The 20,378-nt window shown below is 50.1% G+C and overlaps 1 protein-coding gene across 14 annotated transcripts; it reads left to right on the top strand.

Moving 5' to 3' along the window:
* Nucleotides 1-21: 21 nt before the first annotated feature.
* PRPF40B (pre-mRNA processing factor 40 homolog B) lies at nt 22-20,273 on the top strand. 14 transcript variants are annotated; one of them, XM_016151800.2, is made up of 26 exons: nt 163-189; nt 6,088-6,168; nt 6,912-7,055; nt 7,367-7,432; nt 8,104-8,131; nt 8,356-8,381; nt 8,516-8,626; nt 8,912-9,032; nt 9,114-9,138; nt 9,363-9,566; nt 9,786-9,915; nt 9,999-10,063; nt 10,604-10,768; nt 10,870-10,978; nt 11,327-11,477; nt 12,179-12,312; nt 12,954-13,068; nt 13,216-13,307; nt 17,508-17,624; nt 17,850-17,987; nt 18,191-18,286; nt 18,530-18,616; nt 18,828-19,005; nt 19,285-19,346; nt 19,456-19,599; nt 19,706-20,273. In XM_016151800.2, exons 1-26 carry the CDS (start codon nt 187-189, stop codon nt 19,796-19,798), a joined length of 2,685 nt encoding a protein of 894 aa, XP_016007286.1. In that variant the 5' UTR covers nt 163-186; the 3' UTR covers nt 19,799-20,273. The 14 variants fall into 14 exon arrangements, with proteins under 14 accessions (XP_036092154.1, XP_036092157.1, XP_036092162.1 ...); XM_036236261.1 differs by having other exon boundaries at nt 22-189; nt 19,456-20,273; XM_036236266.1 differs by lacking the exon at nt 6,088-6,168.
* The last annotated feature ends 105 nt before the right edge of the window (nt 20,274-20,378 follow it).

Below are 20,378 nucleotides of genomic sequence, written 5' to 3'. Positions count from 1 at the left end.
GGCGGGGCCGGGCCCGGGCCCTCCGGGCCGGTGGAGGGCCGGGCTGGCCGACGGGAGCGACCGGAGCCCCGGCCACCAAGGGGTGCGACCCCCACTAGCTCCGCCTTCCCGGCTGCGGCCCGGCCAATCAGAGCGGCTTTTACTGGCGGGTGGGCCGAGCCGGCCCAGCTGCTCCGAGGCTCTGGCATGGTAACGTCCTCGCGCGGCGGTGGTGGGGCGCACAGCGGTCCCTCAGTGCCCCCGCGGCCTGGGCTGGGGCCGGGGGTTCGGGGAGGCCGTCGGGTGTACCTGGGACCCCGAGGGAGGGCGAGTGGCATGAGGGGTTAGGGAGAGGAGCCCGGGAGGGGGGATGGGACGGAGATTTTGGGAGAAGGGGTGGGGGAGGCCATGATGGAGGATGGCGGGGGTGGGGGTTTGTTGAGGGGAACGAGAGTTGCGGGACTGGGTGAGGAGAAAGGAAAGAAGTGTTGAGTGGATCTGTGGAGAAAGGTGGAAAAAAGAGGGGGCAACTGTGGGACAAGGGGAGAGCTGGGGGCCATAGTTTCTCCTGAGATATTTGGCGTGCGACATGCCCCTCCCCCCGTGCTTGTTCCCTTTGGAAGCCGTAGATGACCCTTAAGACCTTTGGAGACCTCCTCCATTTTCCCCCGCATTGTCTCCAGTGGTGAGGAGGGGATACTGCCTGCTGAGGAAATAAAGGCTTCTGGCCCCCACCCAGTGCTGGATAGCCCAAGAAGTGAGAGAGCAGTCTCCTTGGCTCTAATCCTGGCTCTGCCATCATCAAACTGTAACATCTCTGTATGACCTTGGGCAAGTCACTACCTTTCTTTGGGCCTCAGATTTCCCAGCGATAAAAAAAAAAGATGTGTACATAAGAATGATTGTCCAGATCTCCTCCAGCTCCAAAATGGAGTGGTTCTTGATAAGAAAGTTCAAGAGAATGGGTTCTAGGACGTGGGGAAACAAAAGAAAGGATGAAGGTGGAGGTGGGGCCTTCAGCCGGGGCTGCAGAAAATCCCCAGGGATGTCGGGGGATGGTAGCACAAAGCCTGCAAAGCTGGGGCAGACTAGGCAAGGGCCTCTGGAATCTTGGAGGGATGGAAGAACTGTTAAGTAGAGGAGAAGGATGTTGAGACCTAACTCAATAAAGATGAAGACCAGTAGTAACATTATGTTCTTCAAAGGGAGAATGGTAAGGTGGTAGGATCAGAGAGAAGCAGTGGAAGATATTTTCTAGTAAGACAGTACCTTTGGGGAACAGGAGGAATAATAAGGCTGGTACAGGAGAATGGGGACTTAGGATGATCTTGAAAACAGAAGGAAGGCTGGTGCTGTTTGGGGCAGTTGAAGAAGGGCAGCAAGTAGGTAGACCACAGGATAATCAGCTGGCCTCAGCCTCCATGATACTTTTTTTTTTTTTGTAATGGCTACCTCTTTGTGAGAGATGTACCCCCCCAGCGCTTATTTACCAGCACAGATACAGATCTTGTCCAGGAGTGAATCAGACCAGGTCAACCTTGGAATCACCTAGCTGTCTGAGGATTTTCAGGATTGTGTTGAGGATGGGTTGGGGAAAGATAACGGGAATGAATTTGAGTGTAAAAAATCATCCTTGCTAGGAGGAAGCTTTGTGGAGTAGTTGAAAGCACAGGTTTTGGGGTCAGACTGCTTGGATTCCAAACTTGCCTCTACTATTTAATATCTTCGAACCTTGGTCAAGTTACTTAATCTCTTTGAACCTCAGTTTCTTTATCTATAAAATGGGGATAATAACCTTTAAGATGGTTATAAGGATTAAATGAGTGTCATGGTATCTGGCTCATAATAAGTACTCACTAAATATTAGCTGTTAGTTGTTATCATTCACTCTTTCCATTCTCTTCTGTTTCTTCATTCTTGTCCTTTTTTCCTTTTGCTCTTTCTTCTGAATCATCAATTTTGAGATGCCCCTTAGATGTGGAGGCTGAGAAGAATTGATTGCATTTTGGAGGTCCTTCCACTGGTCTCTATGAACACATGATGCTCACATGATCAGTTTTCTCTTCATCTTCTATCCCCAGCCCACAAATGTGTTTTTTGTTCCAGGGAAGACACAGGATCTCCTGCTCTTTGAATCCTCTTTCACATATCCCTCTCACATAAGTTACATCTTCAGATCCTCACCCAGAAGTGTAATAAGATCCAAAGTTATACAGGCACTACACCTAGTGAGATAGGAGAAGGGATGTTTGAGAAAAGTACACATCACACAGGGGAGGTCAAGGAATGGAAGGCTTTGGAAGTGCCATAGAAATTTATGTTCATTCCATTGTTCTGTCCTCTGTCCAAAACAGGCCAGTGTCTGGATCCTTGACAGGGGTCTCCATTCCACGTTAAAGATGATCATATACAGTTAGGTTTTTATTATTTAGATTTTCCTAAGCCAGTAGTCGGTTGCAGTTTCCTTTCCCTAGCCTCTGCCAAGCTTCCTCTCTGTCTCATCACAATCTTTATCCAGAGAATTTGTACAAAGGTACCTGGTCTCATGCACAAACACACCCCCTTGCCTATTTCAGGATATTCCACTATGCAAAAATCTAATAAGGTTAAGGATGAGTCTGCATTTTTTCATAGCACTTTGTGTTCAGGGCCCTGACTAGATACTCAGAGGAGGCTTAAAAGAAGAAAACTCAGTCCCTGAATGTTGGGAAATCCCCACCCAAGTAGGGAGACAGGCATTCCCACATGAAACACCCAGCAAACATCCTCAGAGTAGCATGTCACTTATAAAGTAGTGATTAGAAGTGTGTCTGTGTGTGAGGATAGTCATAAAGGTAACCTGAAGGAGATGAATAATGGATCGATCACCTTGAACAAAGATGGAGACAAAAGGGAATAAAACACATGGAGTAATCTATGTGCAAAGAGGAGTAGGGAAGCCATTGAGTCAGGAGGAGCCAAGAAGAGTTTTGGCATGGGTCTTGTTGGAAGACTTTGAATGTTAGACGACAGGGTCTATATGGTTGGCAATAGGGAGCCACCACTGATTTCTCAAGCAAGAAAATGTTGAATCCTTGGGTCACACGGGATATGCTAGAATGAAAAAATAGACCCGCTTGCTATGACAAAAACTGCTTTTAAGAGAGTAGAGCTGGAGGGCAGATTAGATCCAGTGCTAGCTTTGTCCCTAACCAGTGATGGGACCTTGGACCCATTATTATCCCTTAGTTTTCTCATCCGAAAAAAGGGCTCTCTGAGTCCTCTCCAGCTCTGACATTTTGTGTTCTCTGAGTAACTACTAGGCTTTGCCAGTGGCTTTGTTTGTGGGACCTGTCTCTACCATTCAGTCATTAAGTCAACAAATATTTAATAACACCTACTGTGTACCAGTAGCATATAGTGAGGAAAATACAGTGGAGCTAGGATATCGGGATGAGCAAAAACAAAGTCCCTGCTCCTTAGAGGTTTTAGACTAGTGGAGGCAGCAGATATTCATTGATTCTAAAATTCACCAATTAACATTTCTGAAGTCAAGGTGCATCTTAAAATCAGTGGAGTATCACAATTAAATTGGCAGCATTTGCTTTTTAGTAATGCCACATAATAGTTTAATCGGAATTGTACAAATAACTAAAATTCCAATGGGTAATTGCTGAAGGGGAAAGGTACATGGGATATGAGCATGTAAAGGAGGATGCTGACTGGTCCACTGGGTCGGGAGGAGGGCTTTCTTGAGGAAATGATGACTGATAGATGTGAAGGCTATGTAGGCAAGGTGTGGGGTTGGTGGGAAGATTACCCTAGGCAAAGGTAGATGCCTGAGGTAAGAGAACTAAAAGAAGGTGAGTGTGGCTGAAGCACAGACCCAGGAGCTCAGCATGCAGATGAGGCTGGCAAGGCACTTGGGGAGCAAACCTCTCACAGCCTCCCAGGCTCTGGGCAGGAATTTTAGTCTTTACCCTAAAAACAGTGGGAAGCCATTGAAGAGTTTTAAACAGGGGAGTAAAATGGTATGAGGTGCATTTTGATGAGCTTGTGGCTGAAGATTGGAGTGGATATAGGGAGACTAGATGAGTGGTGAGCGTGGAGGAGGAAATGGAGAATAGATGAATTCAAGAAATCTTGAGGTAAAATTGACAGGACTCAGTATTATTGACAAGGAAGAGGGAGGTATGGAGAGTGACTCACGTTTCTGTCTGGGACAACTGTATGGATGGTGGCACCAGTATCTGACATGGACAACCTTAGAGCCTGGTAGGACCCAAAAGTGGCTCTATAGCATCTAGGAGGTTAGATAGGATCCTAAGGCAGCTTGAGGTGGGAAGGCATGGCACAGAGAATTGAATTGCTTTCCGTATTGATTAGTTTCTGACTTCCCATGCTGAGGAAAGTTTCCAGGGGCAGGAGCTGGTCTGATACAGGGCTAGAGGAGTTGAACACAGAAAAGGTGATTCAAGTTGGCGTAGTTTGGCATATTTCCTTCTCTTGTTAGGACAAGATGGGTGGGAAGGGAGGAAACACAGATATTACTAAAGGTAGTGATTAGAAAGCATTTTTAAATGCTGAGTTTTCTTAACAGGGATAATTGAGGAAGCCGGGAAATCAAGCAGCTCCTCCTTAGCCTGGACCTCTTCCCTACCACTCCTCACCTTTCAAGCAAAGAGGAGGAAGGCCAGAGCCTTTTAGCTACACCTCCACACCTCAGTTTACTTTAAAAATTTTTTGAATTGGTGATATAGTAATATGGACTCATATTCAGAAGTTACAAAAGGGCATGTAGTGAGAAGTCTCTACCTTGGTCCCCTTCCTATTGAGTTCTTGTATGTGAGCCTTTTGTCCCTGATTTTTATACAAGTGATAAAATTTTGCAGTGCTTTTCTTTTTTTCCTACTTGTTAATATATCTTAGAGGTTGTTTTATGTCAAGACAATGAGCTTCATTCTTTTTATGGCTGCACATTATTTCATTTTATGTTTGTGTACAATTTCTTAGTTCCTTATTGATGGATTTTTAGGCTAATTCTAACCTGTTTTTACAAATAATGCTGAAATGGGAACCTTGTACAAGGCATCATTTTGGCCATGTGGGGCTTTATCTATAGGATGAATTTTTAGAATTAGAAGATTCTATATAGAGCATATTCATTCCTTCATTTTTCATTCATTCATTCATTCATTCAATATTTCTTGAGTATCCATGATGTGCCAGATACTGTGACACGTGCCAGGAATTCAGCTTTCAACAGGTCAGATATGATCCCTACCCTCATGGAATATTATTAAACTCTGTTAAGGGAAAACATAATTACAAAGTTGTATGCAAGAGGAAACTAAAAAGGGGACCAGACAGAGAATAAATTGGAAGGATCTGCCTTAGATAGAGTTAAAGTATTTAATCTGAGAATTAAAGGGTGGGATACAGCCTGCTGTTAAGTATAAAATGGGGAGACAGGCTGTTAAAAGCCTCACCCACAGGAAGAGAAGTTCATGGTCTGTAGGGGAGGAGGGGTAGAGCTAAAAAGTTGAGAGAGGATTGGGAGTGGGAGATATCAAAGAAAGTGAGTGACTAAAGATGAGGACAATTAGGGGAGGGAGCTGGTAGTGAAGAGAGGGAGACTAGTATTTATGAAGGACTAGTGACTAATTGTGTTTAGAGGGCTTTGAGATTGAATCTCTGTACCTGGATGAATTCAAGTGGGGAGTCAGGAAAAGAAGTCACTTCCTTCCTGGGTACCTTGGGAAAGAGAGCCTCTTTTTAACTGGTTTGAGGGAGGCATAGCCTTGCCCACAGCAGGAGAGTGTATGAAAAGCCTTGGGCAGAGCCATTCTGTGCCTATAGTACTGCCTTCTCCATCTTTTCTGTGGCTTTGGCAAATGTAAACTTCTAAAATAAAGATGTCATTGAAGGGGCTTGGCCAGCTGGCTCTAGGCTGGTGGAAGAGAGAGCAGACCTACCCAGGGCTCAGAGCTGGGGCTAGGCAGGAAATTGAGCTTAGAGACCCTTCCTCTGAACTTTGTACTCCTTTTTCAGCTTCACCCCTCTGCTTCCCTTTTGCAAAAACCCATCTCTGCCCATCCTGGGTCCTATGACTTTTCTCTCCCTCAACAGTCGGTTCCCGATTCTGGTCCCCGGCCCCCAGCAGCGCCTGCCCCCTTCCCACCGGGGCCCCCCATGATGCCACCACCCTTCGTAAGTTTTATGTCTTTCCCTGGGCTTGGCTTTTCCAGCCTGCACCCCCAAGTCCCTAGCACTGCTGCACGGTTTTAGTGGAAAAAAAAAAACCTCTGCTGCCCTTGGAAGAGGGACGGTTTTGCTGGAGTATTGGGATGGGAGATGCTGCCATTCAGCTTTCTGTCCATAAGTTGATAGTCCCCCTTTGTCTTTTTGTCTTTGGGACACACTGGGGCTGGGGTGGTAGTGGAAGGGAAAGGATCCCTTTGAAGGCAGGGTGGAGCTGTCTTTCTCTTTCACTATTCCTTATCTATATTCTTTAAACATGCCACAGAAGTCAGGCTGGACTAGCAGCTGGTGGTCATTGAATTGGAGAGAAAGCGGGTGGGAGGTCGGGGACTGGGGATTTGGGTACTGGACACCTGGCTTCTGGCCCCGCATCTGAGGGGCCTCTTTGGGGAGAGTTGCTGAAAAGGTGGAGCCTTCAAGCCACAGTGTGATGGTGGTTACACTTCCCTTTTCCCTCTCCCTTCTCTACCTCTCAAGAAGCTGTGTGCTTCCCTGTTAGACCCAGAGGACCCCTTTATCAGTCTCAGTGGTGAGGAGGGAGGCAGTTTCATGCTTTGTGCTTCTCAAATTAAAGCCTTGGAATTGCCTCAGATCTGGGGTGGATGGTTCAGGTGGGAGACAAGTGGATGTTTCCTGCCAGGACCAAGGCAGTGTCTTCTCTGCCCAGTATCTCTTCCTCTCCTCATTTCCAGATGCCCCCTCCAGGAATCCCCCCACCCTTTCCTCCAATGGGGCTACCCCCCATGAGTCAGAGACCACCAGCCATCCCCCCTATGCCACCTGGAATCATGCCCCCAATGCTTCCACCAATGGGGGCACCACCACCACTCACACAGGTAATCTTCTCCCCTGCACCAGGACCTCAGAAAACCCTGTGAATTTAGCTGAGGATGAAGATGAGAGTGGGCATCTGGACTTCAGAAACTGGGGAGGAAGGGAGGGAGTTTCAGGCCAGGCCCGTGTGGATTTGTCTGCTGAATGACTGGAGAAAACTTCCAGGCTAGGCTAAGAGCCTAGAATCCCTCAGGGGATTGCCTAAGGAGGTACTCACATAAGCGTCCCGGTTCCAACAGAATCTCTCAGGACCCTGCCCAGCCTGTGCTTGCCCTACCTGAGTAGCTGTTTTTTGTCTTCTTTGTATTCATAGATACCAGGAATGGTACCTCCCATGATGCCAGGAATGCTGATGCCAGCGGTGCCTGTCACCGCAGCGGTAAGCACTGGGGCCAGCAGTTAGCAGGCTCTGCCCTGCAGCATTCTGAGTCTGACTTGGAGTTCAGGGTTATGGCCTCCATTCTTTTCCCTCTTCTCATCGGATCCACCTTGATCCCTGGCATCATCCCCCACACTTGAGTCCTCTCCAGCCATGTCTCTAATTCATCCTCAAAGGCATATACATTCTCTCTTGTTACTTACTGCTGAACCCATCTCCCTTAAGGAACACGCTCATGCCAGACACTGCTTACCCTTACAGAGCTAGCACTGTGGACACTTAAGTACAGTCCCCTCTTTACATCTTCTTTTTCTCTGGAGGAAACAGTAGCACCTGGGGAGCTCACTGTGCCTTCTTGTGCCTTTGCTCAGTGTAGTAGAGTCAGGGTAGAATGTAGAATTAGACATCCACTGTGGAAGGTATGGGCGTTGGAGGTTGACTCAACAAAACACTTTCACTTGAGGAAAATGAAGAAAGGAGCTGCTTTGCGATTCCCCCTGGGATCCTAGAGCCATGGCCCCAAAGGGTGGGGGAAACTTGTTAGGGAGCAGAGATCCCTGGAAGCAGGACACATGGATTCTGGCCTGGCCTGCTTCTCCATCCCCCATGGCCTGGCTCCTGGGGGCCACTGGGCTTGGCCCCAACCCTTCCCCCTCCTCTTTCTTCGGCAGACGGCTCCGGGTGCGGACACCGCCAGCTGTGAGTCTTCTGGGGGCCTGCTCCCCCCAGGCTCGGAGGTTGGGGGGCACAGGGGAGAGGGGACTAGAGCCCACCCTGGATCATGCCTGTTGGGATGCCAGGGAGCTTGGGATGTTGATGGGACCAGGGGATATATATTGGGGATGGAGTAAGGGAGGAATAGATGGGGAGAAGATGGGTGTTGGAGCAAGGACTTAGTGTCTTTCCTTTGGCTTCTTTTCTAGCTGCTATGGCTGGGACAGGCCCTCCGGTGAGTTCTTCCAGTTCGGGGGTCTCTGGGTAGAAAGGTTGAAAGTGGGTGGCTGATAGTTCAGTCTTCGGGCTGAGGAGAAGCAGCTTTGGGAAAGGGGCCTTGACCGCCATTCTGTGCCCCCCCTCCCCCAGAGGGCCCTATGGAGTGAGCATGTGGCCCCTGACGGGCGCATCTACTACTACAATGCTGACGACAAGCAGTCCGTGTGGGAGAAGCCCAGCGTGCTCAAGTCCAAGGCGGAGGTCCTGAGCAGGGCTTTCTGGCCCTTCCCCTCAGATGCCCCAAACCTTCCAAGTGCTTGGTCTCCCCTGAGTCTCTAACCTACACATTATGGTTCCTCTGATCCCAAGATCCCTGACCACCCCCAACCTCCCTAGGATCTCGAGAAGTCCACCTTCCCCATATTGAGCCAGACCAGGTGGTAGCTAAAAACTGTGTTCCCTACTCACTAGGTCCCCTTAGCTTCCCTGACTGTGGCTGGAAGACATACGCAGCCCACTGATGTCCTCTGACCCATCCTCTTACAGTTGCTGCTGTCTCAGTGTCCCTGGAAAGAGTACAAGTCGGATACAGGCAAACCTTATTACTATAACAACCAGAGTAAGGAGTCCCGCTGGACCCGGCCCAAGGACCTGGATGACCTGGAGGGTGAGGAAGGGATGGGCCTGGGCAGGGGCTCTGAGGGTGGCCCTTGCTACTCTGTGACTATGTTACTCGTTCCCATTTCAGCTCTAGTCAAACAAGAGGCTGTAGGGTGAGTGACTTACCCATCTCGCCTACCTATCCATTCATACTTGGGGCCATCTGAAGGGTGGGAGTGAACTCTCTCCCCATGATCCCTGTTCCACCAGACTTCAGTCTCCTTGCAGAGTGGTCCACTCTGGCCCCAGTCTTTCTCAGGATAGAGGGACCTGCCAGCCCCTGACCACTTCTATCTCTGTTCTACTCCTGGACACCACTCTTCCGGCTCACCTACAGGAAACAGCAGCAGCCGCCACAGACACTGCAGCCGCAGCCTCCTCAGCCACAGCCTGACCCCCCACCCGTGCCTCCTGGCCCTACCCCAATGCCCATGGGCCTCCTAGAACCTGAGCCAGGTGGGAGTGAAGATTGCGATGTGTCAGATGTTGCCCAGCCCCTGGAACAGGGGTTCCTGCTTCAGCCAGAGGAGGGCCCCTGCAGGTGAGGGCTGCCCCTGCAGAATTCTGGATGCTGGCCTTAGGCTCCCAGCCTAGTTGACTTCTACTAGGCCTCTTGGGAAGGGTATGGATATGTGGGTATGATCTCTGAAGGGCAGAACAGGGCTGCCCTAGGGAGCAAGGAGGGGGTGGTTTGCTCCTATCACACAGGGCACTGAAACCTATAGGGGGATGCTGTGGCTGAGTCCCCTTTGCCTCCCAGTTCTACTGGACAGCATCAGCCACCACAGCAGGAGGAAGAGGAATCAAGGCCAGAACCAGAGAGGTCCGGCCTCAGTTGGAGCAACCGGGAGAAGGCAAAGCAGGCCTTTAAGGAGCTGCTGAGGGACAAGGTGCTGGGAGTGGGGCTCCCAGGGTATGCCTGGAGGGGGCTGGAGATGGCCAGGCCCTGTGACCCCTGCCTACTCCATTCCAGGCTGTCCCCTCCAACGCATCATGGGAACAGGCCATGAAGATGGTGGTCACCGACCCCCGTTACAGGTAGGCCTGGGCAGAGGGAGCCAGGCCCTCCAGTCCCTGTTCATGAGAGCAGCTGGGCCAGGAACTCCCTGAGAAACCCTAGCTCAATACTTAGGCCCCAAGGAACAAGAGTTAGGAAAGTAGTAGGCAGGTGAGAGTTCAAATGGAAGAGAAGCTGTGGAGGGCCTCCAGGAGGAGGGAAAAGTATCGAACATGAAACATTCAATAAATGCTTGTTGAATTGAATTGATTTGAATTGAGTTAATTGGGGAAAGGGGGCAGGATAGGGCAGAATCCTGACTGCAATTTGAGCACCCCAAAGCACAAGGATCAAGTATTAGCAGTGACCTGGAGCCCATCCCTTCCCCTCACTACCTCTCATCCCTTCCCACATCCCTATCTTGCCTCCCTCTGCCCTGGAACCTCTGTAGTCTGCTGTGCCCATGCATGGACCCCTCAGTCCTGTGGAGACCCATCCCCAGTGTGCCACGATCCAGCTTTGTGGGCTCTGCAGGGTGGTTCACGCTGACTCCTCTATTCCCCACCTCAACCCCACCCCAGTGCCTTGCCCAAACTGAGTGAGAAAAAGCAGGCATTCAATGCCTACAAGGCGCAGCGGGAGAAGGAGGAGAAGGAAGAGGCCCGGCTAAGGGCCAAGGAGGCCAAGCAGACCTTGCAGCACTTCCTGGAGCAGCACGAGCGTATGACCTCTACCACCCGCTACCGGTCAGGGGCCTGGGCTGGGGTGGGGCCAGGGAATTCTGAGAACACATGGGCCCATGGTTACTGTTCTCTGCCTGCCTACCCACAGCCCATGTGCTCCACAGGCGGGCAGAACAGACCTTTGGGGAGCTGGAGGTCTGGGCTGTGGTTCCTGAGAGGGATCGAAAAGAGGTTTATGATGATGTCCTCTTCTTCCTGGCCAAGAAGGAGAAGGTAACAGTCACTGGGCTGGATTCGTCAGCCCTAGTCTCATCTTAGACTCTTCATGTATTTACTTCCTTATGGACCCTAGCCAGTCATTTCTCTGATCTGCCAGGGTTCCAGCTCTTTACTCAGAAGCTAGTGTGGCACTTGCACATCCCTTCATTTCTACTCTGGACCTACAACCCTGGGCATGAGAGGGCAGGAAGGGGTTGGTCTGTAACCCCTGTACTCCTTCCCTTTCTGGGGACATAAAAGTCATGTTTCTGGTCCTCTTAGGGCTCCCTAGCTACCTTCCTTTCCCCAAATCCTCTGCTGCCCTGGCTTGCCCTGCCTCACCCTGATCCTGTGGCTCCCCAGGAACAGGCCAAGCAGCTCCGACGCCGTAACATCCAGGCCCTGAAGAGCATCCTGGATGGGATGAGTAGCGTCAACTTCCAAACGACATGGTCCCAGGCCCAGCAGTACCTCATGGATAACCCCAGCTTTGCTCAGGACCATCAGCTTCAGAGTAAGCCCGGGTTTCCATTCCCACATATCCCTTCCCCTTTTTTCACTGACCTGGGCCCCCAGATCCTGTTTTACATGGTTCCCCTATACCTCCTGGACATCCAGGAATCCTGAGCACTCAGTCCCTGTACCTCTCTGGACTCAAGATCCCAGAATGCTCAGGATACCTTCTCCTTTTGGGGTCTACTGTTGACTTGGAGATCGAGTGTCCCCAGGAGAAGAGCTCTGGGATAGGAATCAGAAGACCTGGAGATGATTTTTATAGCTGATGTGAACATGGTCTTAAATTGTCATTGCACTGGGCATTAACTGGTGACACATTACAAAGCTATTGTTGGCCTGTAATTGATCACTGGTTGTAGCAGAAATTCACCTTCTGAAGTTGCATCAAAACCTGATTAGTTCCCAGTTCTATAAACTGATACTTATGATCCCAAGAGAACTGATTTCATAAGCACGATTACTTCTAGTAACTAAATTTTCAAGAGCTCAATTCTTGCTAATTTTTTCTCATACAATTAATAAATGACACCTCAAGAACCACTATCCAGTAGCTTCTCCCACAGAGTCCTCTGTCCACCTTGCCCCACCATCCTGGCTGTCCCTGGTCTCTACAGGGGCAGCATCCTTGAAGCAGTGGGGTTGCTGGGGAGTGGGGGGGTGTCTCGCTGGTATGGTGCCCACTGAGCCTCCTGTGGTTAGACATGGACAAGGAAGATGCACTGATCTGCTTTGAGGAGCACATCCGAGCTTTGGAGAGGGAGGAGGAGGAGGAGCGGGAGCGAGCCCGGCTTCGGGAGCGGCGCCAGCAACGCAAGAACAGGGAGGCCTTCCAGGTATCTTTGCCACTCAGCTCTGCCCCAGACCATAGCCTATTCACCCATGCCCTGCCTCCTCGGCTAGGCATACTGCTTTGCCTGTGCCTAGCCCTGTCCCATCTCCATGAGGCCTCATGCCCGCAAGCCTGTCCCTGCTGTGTCCCCTCAACTCAGCTTTGCTCCTCTAGGAAGACGAGATGTATGTACCACTGAGAAACTGCCAGCAAAGAGCACCCTAAAGGCACAGCTTGGCAGCTAGGCCAAGTTTATTTTCCTTTGGTGGGAAGGCTGATAAGCATAGCTTTTCCCTAGTTTGAAGGTGGCAGTGGTAGTAGTAGCAGTGGGGGTTACTTAGCCTTAACACTTGGGGAAGTTGAAACAAAGTCATGGAAAGATTGTGCTGCAGGCAAGTTTCTGTTTCTTTGCCTCCTAGCCTGGCTCACTCTCTTGTTTTAGTCTGTTCCCTCTGTTTACATTCTCTCTTTTCTCATTGCTCTCTGCTTCCCTATCTGTATCTCTTCATCTCTGCCTCCCTGGCCTGCATTTCCTCAGCCTGGGTTGTCTCTGCCTCTCCTGCCATCCCCTCTCTTCCTCCCCAGGCTTTGGCTCTGTCTCCCTCCCTGTCTCACTCTCCCTATAACTGGCCTCTCCCTGCCCAGACCTTCCTGGACGAGTTGCACGAGACAGGGCAGCTGCATTCCATGTCTACCTGGATGGAGCTGTACCCAGCGGTCAGCACTGATGTCCGCTTTGCCAACATGCTGGGCCAGCCGGGTAAGGCAGCTGGGCTCCCCTACTCTGGCCTGGCTTCCTGCCCTGCTGGCCTTTCTGCATCCCTACTCCTGGGTCCTGTCCTTGACCCTACCCCTAGGCCTCGGGAAGCTGCCACCCGCCAGGCCCCCTTCCCTCCCTCCCCCACAGGCTCCACCCCTTTGGACTTGTTCAAGTTCTATGTGGAGGAGTTGAAGGCACGATTCCATGATGAGAAGAAGATCATTAAGGACATCCTTAAGGTGAGGGAGGTATGGGGTTGTGGATGGATGCAGGCTGGGTACCAGGCACATTCTCCAGGCAGGACTCACTGATGAATACTATTGTGCAGGAGCATTGCAGCTCAGTTCAGCAGATATCCACCATGATCCTTTACTATGCACTAGGGACACAGAAATGAATAAGATACCATTTCTGCCTGTAAGGAGTTCATGGCCTAATAGGAAGATAGACGTGACAGCTGTTGTACAGAGAGTCAAGTGTTATTACAAAGACAAGAATCAGAAGAATTGACCTTTGAAGTGCACCTTTAAGAACAAGTAGGTGGCGGAGGGTGGAGGTCCTGGGCATAGGGAACTATAGGATCGAAGGCAAGGTAGGTACAGGGAATGGCAGGTTTGAGGAGCAAGCAGCATAGCTAATCATAAACTGGTAGCCCACGGATAGGTTTCTTTTGGTCTATACAGTATTTTAGAAAAGTTTGGAATTTTTGCAAACATTTTAAGATAAGGAGATTGCACATAAAATCTAGAGCTATAGCTTCTCGGAAATTTGGATTATCTCACAGCATTGGGCTGGGCTGGTTTTGCAAGGGATTCAATGGACTGCAGCCGAGGTGACACTGCCTTTTAGAAGAAGCACATCATTTTGATCTTCACTATTTCTCATCACTTCCCTGTCATGGCAGTGCGTTCAGCTGCCATTTACCATGCACATTGCCTTTCTTTCACTAGAAAAATAGTTCCCCATATCCTTGTCTATCAAAGGTTGAAAAGTGAGCAGTGGACTAACAGCTTTATGTTTCAAGTGAAGAAAACAGAAAAAGCACATTTCTTTGAGGAAGTGAAGAACATTCTCATGCATTTGAGGAGGCAGTATGTAGATTTGTTAGGAACAGGATCGTGAAGGCAGACTACCTTGGGTAAAAGTCCCAGTGAACCACTTAACTAGTTGTGTGACTTGGGCAGATTATTTAACCTATCTGAGCCTCAGTTTCCTCATCTGAAAAATGAGTTTTCCACCAAAGTATTCTTAATTACCAAGGGAAGTTAACTTGGTACCTGAAGTAAGACAGGTCTAATAAAACTAGAAATGCTCCACTGCACACACATTTCTTTGAAGTCCTGTGTTTCGCCTTGCAACTCATGTAGGTGTTGCATTTTAATACCATATTACTTTTCTATTTAATATAAATTTAATGTTTTAAAATTACTGACCTTAGGTAAGATGTATCGTATTGTCTGTCCTGTGGCTTCCTCTCTTTCTCTGACCATATATCCCAGTTTGGAAGTAGAGCCCTGTGTATAAAATTCCTCAAATGGTAAAATAACAGATTTGGATTTTGATCTCGTAAATAGTGGGGAGCCAGGGAATAATATGAGCAGATGATGTCTTGGAAAAACCCTGGTGAGAGCATAGAGTAGCACCTCTCAGACTGAGGATAGGCAGTGCTAGGAGGATAGTAACCTGAAGTCTCAGGATGCTAAGAGTGATAGTGGCAAGTAATTCAAATAAATTCTGAGCTTGAGTCATTCTCTTTCTACTGCCTCCGCCACCCCCCATACCTCTGCCCCACTGTCAGGGCCATTTGGTAGAAAAGTCTCAGCGGCCCTGGCCTCTCTCTTGAGGCTGGGTCAGAGGTGTGGGAGGTGGGTGGGGAGACCAGTCAGGAGGCTACCGCAGTGATCTATGTGGGAAGTGAGCTTGGCTGTGGCCCTGGGGGTGAGGAAAGAGCTGTAGTGCTCCAACTACTTCTAAGCCTCCCTAGGTTTCCTCAGAGGTGCCTTGGGATAAACAAAGGAGGGTTAGGCTCCTTCCTCTGTTTTCAAGTAGAACAGCTTGTTTCTCTTTTATACATCAAGGTTCTGCAGAATATTTTTATTGAAAAAAAATGTTTCTGTTTAGAAAAATGAACGTTTAAAACCAGTAGGATAGAGTTGCTCAGAGGTAGAATTAATAGATTTTTGTGTGTGTGTGAAATTGAGGAAAAGAAAGGAGTGAGTTGGAGTTGGCAGGAGGGGATAATGGCGCCAGTGGCAAGGATTCAGTGGGAAGAACAGGGCTGGAGAAATAGGAATTCCATTTGGGGAATACTCAAAAACAACCTGGAGCAGAGAGGGAAAAAGTAAATGCCGTATATTAAATTGGATAATCATGTAAAGTTGAAATATCTAATCCCAGGAGAGTTAAATTTTATTGGATGCTCAAATTTTAGCCACAGGGTGGCTGGTACTGCTGACAGGCCTGCAGGAGGCCTATCTTCACTGAATCCTGTCTCTCTAAACCTCCGGAGAAAGAAGCTGCTTCTTTCAATTCCCCTTCCTGTTCCTCCTTTCGGGCTCCTGCCTACAGAAGGCCAACAGACCCAGGAGTCCCTGGCCAGGAGTCCCCCCAGGCCATCCACCAGTCAGGTGGACTGTGATGGTGCCTCTTATCCCATAGGATAATGCCAAGAGCCTTGAACTTGGAACAGCTGGAAGACAAGGATCCAGGCCTGAGAGATCCATGGGGTAGTGGGGTGGGGGGACAAAGTGCTCATGGGAAATGAATTTTTTGGGGTCTGCTGAATACGAAGTATCTGTGAAATATCCAGTCTAGTATAGGTCTGAAAATGAGAGAAGTGGGAACGAGATTGCTAGGGACAGTGCAGATGGAAAAGACTATGTGTTCTCAGGGGAACAAGTACATGCGAGAGAGGCAGTAAAAGAAGTCAGAAAGACTGGAGACCCTAGAGAGAGAAGTACTGAAAAAGTGAATAGCAGAGGTACTGAGAACCAGATGAGCGAGGACCGAGAAGGGGCCCTATTAAGACATGAACAACCTTTGGGAGAGTACTGTCCACGAAGAAGGTAGAATGGGTGCAGCACAGACTTTGGAGTAAGGTTATTTCTGCTATTTATCTGTTAAGATCTCTGTAAGTTATATAATGGCTCAGAGTCTCAGTTCCCTTATCTGTAAAATGGGGATAATTCATGTGCAAGGTTGTGAGAATTTAATAACATTTGTAATGTCTTGCTTATGGTAGGCTCAATGTTTATTCATTTCCTATGTGCTTCATTTAAACATTTTGAAACAAAGGCAGCAGAGCTCATTAGCTAGAGTAAGGTGAAAGCAGGGTAGAAAGGAAGTTCCAGGTTAAGTGAGGTGTGTGCTTGATGGAAGGAGCTAGTGAAGAAGTGAGATTGAAGCTTTCAATTTCCTGAGATTGACATGTTTAAGAAAGGCTGGAGACACCGTGGGTTGAGAAAGCCCTCTTGGTAGCAGCAAGAGCATCCCTTTGCTGTCAGCAGGAAGGCTCAAATAGGGTAGAGCTGTGTGAAGGTGTGAGGGAGGGAAATCAGGCCTATGCCCTGGCTGCCTAGAGAGCCAGACCTCAAACTTCATGTGGCTTTACTTTCTACCAGGTTGTCTTGGGCCCAATGAGATAACTTTCTTAAACCTCTGTTTTATTGAGATGTTGTGAGCCTTAGATGAGAAATACAGAGCCTGGCTCGTGGAACTTTGAGAATGTGAAGTGTTTTTAATATTGTTTGGAAGCTGCACACCAGATGGCCTTTATTTCTCCCATGGACCGAGTGATCTGTATGGATGTAGTGCTTACAAGTACAGGCTTTGGTGTTAGAAAGACCTGGGATAGAGTTTTTGCTCAACCTGTACTTATTAGGTGAGACTTTGGGCAAGTGCTCTAGTTTCTCTTAACCTTGGTTTCTCTTACTGCATAAAATCGGGAGATTAGGATTTATGTTTAAATTTAGATAGGTGAGGATTAAATAAGACAACGTGTGTGAAGTAAGTACTCAGCTTGGTAGCTGGTACATAGAAAGCAGTCAGTAATATATCCAAAGGGTGAGATCAGCAGAGGTTGACTGAGAATGCAAGGATGTTACTGAGCAATAGGGGTTCAAGCTTTAAGCCAAAAGAACAAAGAACTAATTGTGAGAAACTCAGGAATCCATCAGCAGACATGGCATGTGCCAGCATGTACACCCCCTGCCTCCCCTCCCTTTTCCCCATGTGATCAAACCCTCCAGCTCCCTGTGACCACAGCCAGGGTAGGCTTGGGGGCTTAAGCCTCAGATGGTGAGGCCTTGGACAACTTAGTTTTCAAATGTATCCCAGTCATATGGATCTCTTGGGGTGGGGAACTTTTTGAGCATCCTGTAGTTGGACCCCTCCGCCTGCCCTGGAGGTGCCTCCTGCTTCATGAGCTGCTGTGCCCACAGGACCGGGGCTTCTGTGTGGAGGTGAACACAGCCTTTGAGGACTTCGCCCACGTCATAAGCTTTGACAAGAGGGCTGCTGCGCTGGACGCAGGCAACATCAAGCTGACCTTCAATAGTGTGAGGGGTCGGGCAGGGCGGTGCTGTAGCCAGGGTCCTGCTCACACTCACCCCTGTGTCTTGTTCTATTCCTTCTTGCTCACTGCCCCAGTTTAAACTACCCCCAGGTCAGGGGATGATGATAGGAGCCCAGACCCCAACTTCCCATTTCCTAAGGTATGCCAGAGTGGGGCCCAGGCACCCACCCTTCTGGGTGACCCTGTTCTGTGTGCTTTCTCCCCTCAGCTGCTAGAGAAAGCAGAGGCCCGGGAGAGAGAGCGGGAAAAGGAAGAGGCACGAAGGCTGCGGCGCAGGGAAGCTGCCTTTCGAAGCATGCTGAGGCAGGCCGTGCCTGCTCTGGAGCTGGGCACTGCCTGGGAAGAGGTCAGGACTGCAGCCTGGTGCCAGACGCCACCCCTCAGTCCTGAGGGCAGCAGTGCTTCACCACTGGGGGCTCACCCCAGTCATAGCACAGCTGGGGCTAGCTCCAGCTCCCTTCCTTCCTTCACCCCAGCCCTGCCCTGTGTTCACGGCGGCACCCATGCCGTGCCGGGGCTGGTCTGATCAGCAGTGCTCTCCCGTTCAAGGTCCGTGAGCGCTTTGTGTGCGACTCAGCCTTTGAGCAGATCACCCTGGAGTCGGAGCGGATCCGGCTCTTCCGGGAGTTCCTGCAGGTACTGGAGGTGAGGCATAGCTTCTGGTCCTCTGCCATCTATCCTAGCTTCTTGAACAGCTGGGACCAGTTCCAAGACAAAACTCCCCCCTCACCCGCCGTGGCTCTCCTTTCCTTGGACAACTAAGGAGGTGGGGGTCTTAGGTGCTCTAGGGCTTGAGCCTCATAGGAGGCAAAACCAGGCTTTAGGCTTCAGGGTGCTTCCTGAGGCTAACCCTGGTGCCTTCCTCACTCCTCTCTCTGCCTCTGTCAGACTGAATGCCAGCACCTCCACACCAAAGGCCGAAAGCACAGCAGAAAGGGCAAGAAGCACCATCGCAAGCGTTCCCACTCACCCTCGGTGAGTTGGCGGGTAGAGGGATGTGGGTGAGGCTGGACTGTCAAGAGAAATAAGAACCACTTTTCTTGTTTTTCTCCTACATCACCTCTCTTAGAGGGAACTTTGAGGATTTCTTTAGCCCCAGATTCTCCCCTCTGCCCCCAATTCCCAGATTTGAGGGCTTATAGGGGCCAGGAAATCTCCGCTGACATGTATCTGTTGATATGCCCAGGGCTCCGAATCAGAAGAGGAGGAGCCACCCCCACTGTCTCTCCGGCCCCCCAAGCGGAGGCGGCGGAACCCCTCTGAGTCTGGCTCTGAGCCCTCTTCCTCACTTGATTCAGTTGAAAGTGGGGGTGCTGCCCTTGGAGGACGGAGCTCCCCATCCTCCCGCCTTCTCCTTGGATCAGGTAAGCAGTTGGAAGTTGGGGAAGTTGGCCCAGATGGAGAGGCGGCCCTGGGAAGCCCCAGCATGAGGGTAGAGTAGATTGAGAGGGCTGTCAGAATATGTAGAATTTCCCATCCTTGCCCTGGCAGGAAACTGGGAGAAGGGGAAAACTGGACAGACTGAGACCTTCTCAGGCCAGTCCCTGTCAGTGATGAATAAGCAGAGATAGATGGGCTGTGGCAGAGGAAAGGGTGAGCCCTCCCTCCCCCATAGGTCTTATTGCAGGGTTTTCTATCTCCAGATCATGGCCTTCGGAAAGCCAAGAAACCAAAAAAGAAAACTAAGAAGAGAAGACACAAGTCGGTGCGTAGAGAAGGAACTTCTGTCCAAGACCCTGCTATTGTGTACGGGTCTCTTCCACCCGCCTCCAGGCTTCACAGGAACTGAGGAGGCGGGCTCTGGGCTCTTACAGAACAGTCCTGAGAGTGAGACAGATCCTGAGGAGAAAGCTGGCAAGGAGAGTGATGAGAAAGAACCAGAACAGGACAAGGACAGGGAGCTCCGACTGGCAGAGCTCCCTAACTGCTCCCCAGGTTTTGGAATCAAGAAGGAGAAGGTGAGAGGCAGGTGCCTGGTCCGAGCCCCAGCCCAGGTAGCACTCTTTCCAGGCCTCCATGGCCTTCAGGGGAGGCTGTGGGTGAGCTGTGCCTTTGCTCCACCAGACGGGCTGGGACACATCAGAAAGTGAGCTGAGCGAGGGTGAGCTGGAAAGGCGGCGGCGGACACTCCTGCAGCAGCTGGATGACCACCAGTGACCCGACAAGCTGCTCTGCCTCGGGTCTGTGTGAGGCTGTGGCTCCTAGGTCATCCCCATCGTCTGCCACAGACTCCTTCCTTAGTCTGGTCTGTGTCCACTTTTCTTAAAGTAACCCCACCCTCAACACACCATTGCCGGTACCTCCCAAGGTTACTCATGGTGTTCAAGGGTCCCCCACTCCCCGGACAACTAGTGCAGTCCTTGCCCTCAGCCCCAAACCAGAGATTGGTGGTGTATACCATGTGGGTTGGGTGTTGCCAGTAGCTCAAATGTGAGAAGGGGCCTCCAGGGAAGAGTGACAGGCTGGTGGACAGCCTGGGTGGCAGAGGGCGGGGTCCTTACCCTCTAGCATCAGTGCCTGCTCCTGCCTGCCTGGGCCCTAGGGCTCCACCACTCCTTTCTCTAGCCCTGGGACCCATTGTATGTGTGTTTTGTTTTGTTTTTGTTTTTTAAATAACAATATTTATAACATGGCCAGTGGCTCTTTTGTTTTTGCGATATGCTGCTGGGGCAGGCTGGGTACTTGCCAGGTACACACATGGCCAGCAGAGGGCACTAGTGTCTCATAGCAGGCTTCC

This window comes from Rousettus aegyptiacus, unplaced genomic scaffold (assembly GCF_014176215.1).
Source record: "Rousettus aegyptiacus isolate mRouAeg1 unplaced genomic scaffold, mRouAeg1.p scaffold_m13_p_2, whole genome shotgun sequence".
Lineage (NCBI taxonomy): Eukaryota > Metazoa > Chordata > Mammalia > Chiroptera > Pteropodidae > Rousettus > Rousettus aegyptiacus.
This window is presented reverse-complemented; position numbering and strand designations above follow the sequence as displayed.